The 10,679-nt window shown below is 42.4% G+C and overlaps 2 protein-coding genes across 2 annotated transcripts in view; both read left to right on the top strand.

Annotated features, from left to right (window-relative positions):
- Positions 1 to 77: 77 nt before the first annotated feature.
- On the top strand, positions 78 to 10,291 carry LOC145452235 (uncharacterized). Its single transcript, XM_080330455.1, has 2 exons — positions 78 to 96; positions 9,077 to 10,291. Exon 2 carries the CDS (start codon positions 9,209 to 9,211, stop codon positions 10,229 to 10,231), a length of 1,023 nt encoding a protein of 340 aa, XP_080186581.1. The 5' UTR covers positions 78 to 96; positions 9,077 to 9,208; the 3' UTR covers positions 10,232 to 10,291.
- Positions 78 to 10,679, top strand: part of LOC145452231 (actin-binding protein WASF3-like) — a 68,591-nt gene continuing 57,989 nt past the window's right edge. Inside the window, exon 1 of the mRNA XM_080330452.1 lies at positions 78 to 94. The gene's annotated coding sequence lies outside the window, so the exon portion shown is untranslated. The remainder of the gene's footprint in view (positions 95 to 10,679) is intronic.

Genomic DNA, 10,679 nt, shown 5'->3' with positions numbered 1-10,679 from the left:
TCGCTATAAACTTTTTATCCTCTCACTCCATGTAATCAGATTTACCAGTAGCGCTGAGTGAGAAGTTCCCAGCAAACATTTGGTTGTATTAAGCTTGTTGTATCTAGCTAGACATTCAGGCGTCGTGGTGAGCGGACGCGTTTTCAGCGCTCCCGTAATGTAGCTATGATAATTGTCGAAAATCCAGGATTCTAGAAGACAAGAAGTCGATTTGTCTAGTTAGATAGACAGAATTTTCACCAACCAAATTGATACACCAACGATACAGCAAGAAATCAGTTGAAGACGCAAAAGTTTGATGAACTGGATATATCATTTGGAAATAGGATGTCAAGACTGAACAGAACCCTAACCCAACCATAAATCCAACCGTAACCTACCCCTAACCCGTAATTTACCCACATGCTCATCTGTCGCATGCCAAATTGTCGCATGCCGAAGTCTCGCATGCTGTAATGTCGCATGCTCATATGTCCACGGACCGGTTGCTACATCGGGAAATTTTCCTTTGGCTGCAATACTTCACCAACCGTCAGACAATCTATACCGATTTGGACCCAGCTTCGCCAACCGTTGGACAAAATACGTAGCAATTTTGAACCGAAACTCTACTTGATATTATTCATCCAAAGGTTTGGTGCTAATATGTTTCGATTTATGCTACTGTAAAATCGCTATTTGTAGCGCTATTGTAGCGCTCTTCGCCCACATAATTGGATTAAGCCAGTGTTGCGTGACGTGAATCGAACTGCGCGAACGCATAAGTATCTCCATTCACTGACAAGCTAACATGGAAATTTGGGTCAACTCGGAATCATGACGAATAAGAATAGTTTCCCACTGATCAGAAAGTGTAACTCAATATCAATCAACGAGACGGCATCAATTCTGCAAGCCCCGAAGGGTAAACAAATTAGTTTGATTCATACAAATATCAGAGGATTGCAATCTAATTCCCACCATGATGAGACCCAATGATATAAATATTTATATCATTGTGAGACCTTATCGTTGTGTAGCAGCCCTCGTGCGCCCCCTATCTGGGTTGGCGCCCTTGGGATGCTTGAGTGATTTCATGGAGTAGCTTCCTCTTAGTGTTTGGTCTCGTCGCTGCTGGGTTGTTGAGTACGACTGAGTGAATAAACTTCCTATCTGAGCAAAGGCCTCTACATTGGCGAGCACGCCAGGACCAGAATGGATAGCTCACCTCAGTCGTTAATTTCCGAGGCCAGACAGATAGAAGAAGAGATCGAGTCGCATCAACTAGACGTGCTGCGAACGAAAATTGAATACCTCGAGGTGAGAATGACGAACACCGAAAGTAGAGTATCGGGACAGATTGAGCGCATCTCGGAATTCTACTTGCTGTCGAAGAGATGATCGACCGAAAAATGCAGGCGTGGGAGACCAGGGTTCTATCAATAATTAAAGAAATGCAACGTACTGTACCGGTACAGACTGGTTCTGACAAGGGCAGTGTTGATCGTCCATGTGTTTCAGCTACGGATAGGATTATTTCCGACGATACAATAATTTCGAGCAGCAAGAAATCAACCGTAATACCAGTGCATGGTAAGCCTATTGTTCTGGAATCGAAAACGCCAAATGTTCTACCTAATGAGTTCAGTGGAACAACGGATGTCACGTTAGAAGACCATCTAAGCCACTTTAAGTATGTTGTTGGCTGCAACCCATCTTGGGGTGTACGTGAAATTCTTTCATATTTTGGCTGGAGTCTGGAAGGTCCCGCGCTGAAGTACGCCAAGGAGGTTTCCGCCGAGGATTCCCAAAACTTCGACATAATAGTGGAGCACCTCAGAAAACGTTTTGGAAAGGAGCAATCGGGACAAAACTCGAGAACTAAGTTCAACAGTCGAAGGAAAAAGCCGAATGAAACCCCTGCTGCATTTACTGCTGCTCTCCGAGAACTGGTACGTAAAGGCTACAAGATGATAAACGGTAATGCTGCAGAGTTACTGGTACGTCAACAATTTTGTCAAGGGTTCTCTGATGTCACACTGTGTGGTATGCTTGCTGTGCGTGAGAGTGACAGTTTAGAGGAGTTAGTTCGTGCTGCTGAAAACTATGAGTCCATGGCTGCTACTCATAAGGCCAATGCGGGCACAATAAAACCTTATGTGGCAGTGGTTAATAACTCTACTCGCAAGGCTGACTTGAACTCAAAATCAGAATGTGATGAATGTATTGGGGAATTGCAAAACCAGATTAAGTCCTTGAGAAATGAGTTGACTGAGTTATTTAATAAAAATCGTGTCCCAGACAATAATGCGAGTCGTCCGAATTCACCAATTGGAAACCATGAAAGTCCCAAGTCAAAATTCTTTGGTAAATGCTTCAGGTGTGGCAAGTCTGGTCATTCTGCACGTTTCTGTAGGGCACCCTTTTGTCCACTTTGTCGAAATGCAGGGCACTATGATTATCAATGTCAATATTCCAATCAGAATAGTACGTGGCAGCATGGACCCAATGTGCAAACACAATATTTCCCTCAACCACAGCCAACTATGGATAATAATGGAAATTGGAACGGTCGTTTAAACTCGCAGTAGCGGGGTGCGAAGCCAGTAACCCCGCTTGTAATACGGTTGATGATGATCTTGATAACTTGATTTGCTCCCTCAATGTTTCAACCAACTGGTACACACTTGTTAGTATTGCCCGGGCAGATTATAAATTTTTGGTAGATACCGGTAGTCCGGTAACATTCATAGATTTTGGGTTACGGGAGTTTATTGATGTCGGTGAGCTAGAATCGAGTCCGGATGACAATCGATTTAGAGTGGCTAATGGCAGACCCCTAGTAGTGCATGGAAGTTGCACACTCAAGATGTGCATAAATAAAGTTTGTGTGAGGATGCGAGTGTTTGTAGCTGAGCTCGGAGCGAAAATTGGTATTTTGGGTATGGATGCTCTGAAGGATTTTGATGTCACCTTGTATGCCAGACGTGGAGTAATGCAAGTGGGTGATGACTCGGTTCAATTAATGAGTTCCAATAATGTCACGTGCAGCCGTATAAACATTAGGGAATCAATTTCGGTCCCCGCTCACAGTCAATTATGTGTGACTGGAGAGAATAACCACCCTTGGCCAGTGGATGTTAAGGGAGTTACGGCTGTAGTTGAGCCAGTCAGGGATTTTTCGTGGGCACAGAATAAGTCGGGAGTGTATGTGTGTCCTGCTTTCGTTACCGCATCAGAATGCTTGGTGCCAGTTCTGGTTGTGAATGATTCAGATCGTGTGGTTGAGATACCCTCTGGCACTTTTGTTGGCATGATTTGCCCTGCAGACAACTTCCAGGATGTACATGGAAGAGTTTCCGGCATTGCCAGTATAAGGAAGAGTGAAGATGAAGAGGTGCCCCCGGGTGAAGGGAAGTCCTATTTAGGTGACGAATCGAAATCGCAAACGGGCGAATTTCCAGGTCATCTGAGTTCCATGTTAGATGGTGTTCAGGACCTAACGGGGGAGCAGCAGTCGGCAGTGCGGGATCTCTTGACTGAATTCCAGGATGTTTTCATTGGGCCGGATGGAAAACTCGGACAGACGCAAGTTTTGCAGCATAGAATCACTCTCACCACTGAACAACCAGTCAAAGTACGTCCCCGGCGCATGGGCTGGGAGAAACGCAAGTTGGCTATTCAAGAAGTGGAAAAGCTGCGAGAACAGAACGTGATAGAGGAGTCTGATTCACCTTTCAATGCACCAATTATGCTGGTTCCTAAAAAAGATAATTCCTGGAGAATTGTTCTGGATTACAGGAAACTGAATAGCGTGACGGTCAAAGATGCGTACTCGTTACCTCGAATAGAAGATATTCTCGATTCGTTGGGAGGCACCTCGTGGTTTTCATGTTTGGACTTGGCAAGCGGTTTTTTCCAAGTCACAATAGATCCTAAGGATCGCCCCAAAACAGCCTTCAGTGTTCCAGGTCATAATCATTACCAATTTACTGTACTTCCCATGGGATTGGCAAATTCGCCAGCTCTGTTTCAGAGATTGATGGAGAAAGTTCTTGCTGATGTATTGTGGTCGCGAGCCCTGGTTTTCCTGGATGATGTTATGGTTTTTGGAAAAACTTTTGAGCACGAAATGGAGAACCTCCGACACGTTTTCTCCAGGATACGCACGGCTGGACTAAAGTTCAAACCAACTAAATGCAGGTTTTTTCAAAGACGTGTGGAATATCTTGGCCATGAAATTTCAGACGAAGGGGTTAGCTGCAGTGAGACAAAAATATCGTCGATTCGTGACTGGCCGGTTCCTGGGAAGTTGAAAGATCTCCAAGCTTTCCTGGGCACCGCAAACTATTATCGGCAGTATGTGAAGTCATTCGCGTCCATTGCTTACCCACTGACACATCTAACAATGAAGAATGTGCCTTTCAACTGGGACGATCAATGCCAAAATGCGTTTGACACCTTGAAGGAGTTATTGACAAAATCTCCGATACTGTCTTACCCACGTGAAGATGGTGAAGTGTTCATTCTTGACACTGATTGCAGCGCTTTTGGTGTGGGTGCGGTTCTCTCCCAGAAGCAAGAGGGTCTTGAGCGGGTAATCGCTTATGCAAGTACTACCCTTAACAAATCACAGAGGAATTACTGTGCTACATATCGAGAGCTTTATGCTGCAAGATGGGCGATTGAGCATTTCAGGCATTACCTTTGGGGAAGACCATATATTCTGAGGACTGATCATTCTTCATTACGTTGGCTTCTCACTTCGAGCGAACCCCATGGTCCCTTGGTGGCAAGATGGATTGCGTTTCTGAGCAGCTATGATTATACAGTTGAACATCGTCCGGGCGTGTTGCATGGGAATGCTGATGGTCTTTCCAGGAAGTACCGTAGACGCTGTGAGCGAGAGGAATGCTCGGACTGTTGTGATTTCGCAGATCCTCCAGCAACAAGATGTGCTGCGGTCATCGTGGGAAGTTTGGGGCAGGTGGCTGAAGAATCTGCATCTACAGGACCAGATTTGTCAAACTGGTTGCGGTCATACTCTGAAGAAAATTTGAAGGAGCTGCAGATGAAAGACAAGGACTTGAAAACAGTCATTTCAATGAAGGAAACAAGAGATTGTAGACCTTCTGGGACTGAACTTCTGTTCCAGCCAAAACTGGTCCGGGACTTGTGTTCGCAATGGCGACTCATCAGTCTGCGAAATGGAGTACTTTATCGTGAATTTGTGCATTCTAATCCTGGGGGTAAACCAATATTTCAATTAGTCCTGCCCCTTTCGGTTTGTAAGGATATTTTTCACCAGTTTCATGCATTGCGTACAGCAGGTCATTTGGGTCGTGATCGTACTTATAAGAAATTGAGAGATAGGGTGTATTGGCCTGGAATGAAACGTGATGTTGAAAGTTGGATTAAATACTGTTCTGTGTGTACCAAATCGAAAACTCCTCACGGTGGTCACAATGCTAATTTGCAGAAAATGTTATGTGCTGAGCCATTTGACAGAATTTCTATTGATTTCATGGGTCCCTTGAATGAGACAGAGTCGGGTTATAAGTACATTATGGTATGTACTGACTACTTCTCAAAATGGGTAGAAGCATTCCCGTTGAAAAACTTGTTGGCTGCTTCTGCTGCAGATGTACTTGTGACTGAAATTTTCACCAGATTTGGTGCGCCGTCTATAATCCATACGGACCAGGGTGTACAATTTGAATCGGACCTTTTTAAGCAAATGTGTATGCTATTTGATATTGATAAAACTCGCACTACTCCCTATCACCCTAGATCAGACGGGCTCACAGAAAGGAACAATCGGGTTTATCTGCAAATGCTCAAAAGTTTTGTGAACAGTGCCCAAGACAACTGGGATGAACATTTACCTTATTTATCCATGGCTTACAGGTCATCAGTGCATGCATCTACTGGTTATACTCCTAATCGTTTGTTTTTAGGAAGAGAGATATCCCTTCCTGTTGATATCATGTTCGGTAAACCGCCACGTAACACTGCCTATCGTTGTTATACTGAGTTTGTCAAGTGGTTTGACATTGCTAGTACTGATGCTTTTGCGTATGCCCGTGAGCAACTGAGTAAGTCTGCTATCCGCCAGTCCAGAAACTTCGATCCATCTGTTAAACCCTTGATTTTGGAAACTGGTAGTTTGTGCTGGTACTTCCATCCACCCGCAAAGTCAAAACTGAGGTCGGGTTGGACCGGCCCATGGCTAGTGTCAGAGCGAATCGAACAATTCCTGTATCGGATAAAACATGTGGACTCCGAACGATATCGCATTGTGCATGTGGATAATTTACATCCTTACATAGATGATGTTGACTCACTTCCAGCTCTGGAAAACGATTCAGTCAGTGACACCGACATTGCTGTGTCGGAAGAGATACCGAGTGTCCTGCCCGATCGTAGCAGACAAATGCCCTCACGATTTAATGACTATGTTATGTGAAAGTGATCTTTTTTTTTCTCGCTTACTGCTTGTTGCTTGGTTATTGCTTGTATTTTGTTGTGAGAGTCTACTTGAGTAGCACCTCTCAAATTTGATGGGAGGGTGATGTAGCAGCCCTCGTGCGCCCCCTATCTGGGTTGGCGCCCTTGGGATGCTTGAGTGATTTCATGGAGTAGCTTCCTCTTTGTGTTTGGTCTCGTCGCTGCTGGGTTGTCGAGTACGACTGAGTGAATAAACTTCCTATCTGAGCAAAGGCCTCTACAGTTGACCTGAAGTCACCTACCCTCGTACCGATTTCCTGGGACACTTTCAAAATAGTCAAAAAATAGGACAAATCCTCTTTAAAGGAGGTATTGTAACCCTAACATTACTACAGATTACTTATGCGCAAAAATTAGCTGTACAATATCAGTTGCTCGTCAACAGAGTGCTGGACGAACAGAAGCCCCGGGTCAAGCTGGGCCCTATTTGTAATTTGGGTGCCCAAATTTCAATTCGATTCTAATGAGATATATGTAGAGTTCGAAGCCTAATTCTTTTTGAAATGGATTCTACTGGTCTCGCCGATTCCATCAATACCAAAATTATTATTCAAGTCGACGTCCCAAGGGTCGATCTGGGGCCATAATTGTGGCCGGATTATCGAAATTTCGAATATGTCCAATTTCAATTCGATTCTAATGAGATATATGTTGAGTCCGAAGCCTAATTCTTTTCGAAATGGATTCTACTAGTCTGGCCGCTTCTATCGAGACCAAAATTATTATTCAAGTCGACGTCCCAAGGGTCCAACTGGGGCCATAATTGTGTCCGGATTATCAAAATTTCGAAAATGTCCGATTTCAATTCGATTCTAATGAGATATATGTAGAGTCCGAAGCCTAATTCTTTTTGAAATGGATTCTACTAGTCTAGCCGATTCAATCAATACCAAAATTATTATTCAAGTCGACGTCCCAAGGGTCGATCTGGGGCCGTAATTGTGTCCGGATTATCGAAATTTCGAATATGTCCGATTTCAATTCGATTCTAATGAGATATATGTAGAGTCCGAAGCCTAATTCTTTTTGAAATGGATTCTACTAGTCTAGCCGATTCAATCAATACCAAAATTATTATTCAAGTCGACGTCCCAAGGGTCGATCTGGGGCCATAATTGTGTCCGGATTATCGCAATTTCGAATATGGCTAATTCCATTATAATTTAACAGGGGCTGTAATGCATACCCTCAGAATTGTCCAATATTTACAAATGTTGTTCTTTTTTGAATTCCAAGTTTATTAAAAAAAAAATTGAAAAATGTTCAGCGGTTCAAGCACATTTCACAAGAATTTTTTTTTGTGTAGGCCGTATCCTACAGACATTTCAAGCCCGTCCCCCCCATTTTTTTTTTCATCCGTAACTTTTTTTTCATTGAGTTTAGGGCGAAACAGTTGGTTTTATTGAATTCCTTGGCCCCAGAATCGGTTAATTGGACATTTTAATTGGTTCTCTACCATCATTTAAGCGATAAATATCGATTTCAAAGATTTTTGAAAGTAGCACCACCTAGTGACGAGAGGATTTTAAATCGCAATAGCTTTTGAACCGATGAGCATTTTTCAATTTTTTTTTTAATAAACTTGGAATTAAAAAAAAGAACAACATATGTAAATATTGGACAATTCTGAGAGTATGCATTACAAATCTCAAAAAATTTGCTAAATTATAATGGAATTAGCCATATGTCCATTTTCAATTCGATTCTAATGAGATATATGTAGAGTCCGAAGCCTAATTCTTTTCGAAATGGATTCTACTAGTCTGGCCGCTTCTATCGAGACCAAAATTATTATTCAAGTCGACGTCCCAAGGGTCCAACTGGGGCCATAATTGTGTCCGGATTATCAAAATTTCGAAAATGTCCGATTTCAATTAGATTCTAATAAGATATATGTAGAGTCCGAAGCCTAATTCTTTTTGAAATGGATGATACTAGTCTAGCCGATTCAATCAATACCAAAATTATTATTCAAGTTGACGTCCCAAGGGTCGATCTGGGGCCATAATTGTGTCCGGATTACCGATATTTTGAAAATGTCCGATTTCAATTCGATTCTAATGAGATATATGTAGACTGTAGAGTCCGGAGCCTAAATCTTTTAAAAAAGTGTTCTACTATTCGCCGTGATCATATATTCGGCAAAATGATGATTCTTTATAGCTGCCGCCGGTGTCAAACCATTCTCGCACTCTTCGAAATATTTTATTTATACCCCAAGGATTGTCGATAGACATGGTCTGCTGAGCGTTATCATCGATACATTTCTGACGATTTCTCTACAAAATATTCAGTCAAACGGCTGCGTAGTAGGTATCCATTCGTCTTCTTAAAATTGTTCTTTCGTCATTATACCCGGAAATACACCCGAAAACCGTCGTTTACATGCATTTGTCGTTGAATACATCACCAAGAAACAGTATGGCAAGAGGTTCCCGAATATGCCGATGTAATTTCCAAAGCACAAAACGTAATGACACCCGAGTATATTTCCATGATTCACCCGATCACCGATTTCGGCCAAAAATTCTAATAGAATCACAGTGGTCTTTTAACTTCACACTCTCATTTCATTTGTATTCAACAGAAGAAGGAACCTGGTTAGCTCGTACTGTCAGTCTATATTTAGATATCAGTAGCCGGAGTAGAACACCGACATGTCTCAGACATGAATTGCCTTATAGATTCCTTCCAATAGAAAGCAAGAAGCCTTGTCATCACCATGAAGGAAACCGGTGACACAGAAACAGAACTACATCATCAGTGTAAACGTGAGTTGGAACTTGTGTCAAAACTAAGAACATTGCACTACACAGAAGACAAAAACCCTGTAAGCCCAGATGAAGTCGGCAGATGGAAAGACTGTGATTCTCGTGAACTAGTAGCATTGATTTATTCAACAGCTGCAACTTCCCTGTGTAACATTAAATCAAAGTTGAACATGCCTGAAAAATGTGTTGAAAACAGCAAAAGTGGGGAAGATACCTTCAATGACTTACTAGACCCAAAGAGAAATAAACGAAGTAGAATCCATCTACACCGACTTGAAGTACTGTCGTTACCACGTCGTATTAGAACAAAGGTTCAAGTGCCTCCTTTGAATCGCGTCCTACTCCCTTTCAACGAGACCAGTACATTTTCTTCCATGAATATCGAAGACAGCGGAATTGCGAAAATCGCACTCCAGTATCGTAAAGGCGGGGACAAAACGTTGAAATACCATCACGGCAACCCATTTTTCCCATGTTTTCAAGGAGAGCACACAAAATTTGCAAATCAACGAAAATCTATCGAAAAATCTCTGCATGAATTTATTCAAACGAAATCGGAACCGCGCTCTTCGCCCGATCGACTTTCAAAGTTTTTTCAATCACAGCTTCCAAATGAATCAGCGCAATTTACTGAATGCCTGGACGGTGATGTTGAGACTTCTGAAACAAGCCTGAATGTGCTCAGTGAACCAGAATTACCATTTCCGCCATCCAATCTTTACAAACCGTTTAGCGATAAAAAAGACAGATTTGATGTGTTTCTGCCGCCGTTAAAACCCAAAAAGAACCATTTAGGAAAAATAACAGCAATCTCTGAAGAAAACAAGAGGAACGGCAGAAAATCGAATTCAATCAAAAAACTCGGAAGGCATCCAATTCCACGGACATCAGGAATTATGCCGCGTTTGGTCGATTCAAAATATGAGATACCGTTGTTGCCGAAGAGTCCAGATTTCTTATATAGAGCAATGTGAATTTTATGTGCAAACCGTGCCTGTTCCGTCCTTTTCAAGTAAAATACTATAACACCATAATGATTTGGTTGTAGCCTGGTTTGTAACCAAGATACAAGTCTTGCATTAAGAGTTCTGACTCGAGTCATTTTCAATTTATTACCGAGTCAAGTCATAGTGATTCATGTTCAATTGTTCAGTCTGGGCTTCACGTCATGTTCAACGAGGAATGAGGATGGTAACCCAAGTCATTTCAATTCACCACTGAGTCAAGTCAGGGTTCCATGATTCGAGTCCGGTCACAGTGATGAGACTTGAGTCCAAGTCATTTTCGAATTCAATCCATAATTTGAGGACTATTCTTGGCCATTGGGCAATAGTGAAGACCTCTCTCAGTCATGACAGGCCTAGATATTAATTATCCTCACTTTCCACTTAACGGCCCTATTTTGCAAATACCAGTACCAAA

Source organism: Botryllus schlosseri, chromosome 12 (genome assembly GCF_051294905.1).
Source record: "Botryllus schlosseri isolate E-star chromosome 12, Bs_hap1, whole genome shotgun sequence".
Classification (NCBI taxonomy): Eukaryota; Metazoa; Chordata; class Ascidiacea; order Stolidobranchia; family Styelidae; genus Botryllus; species Botryllus schlosseri.
Note: the sequence above shows the minus strand (reverse complement) of the source record. Positions and strands in the feature narration are given on the sequence as shown.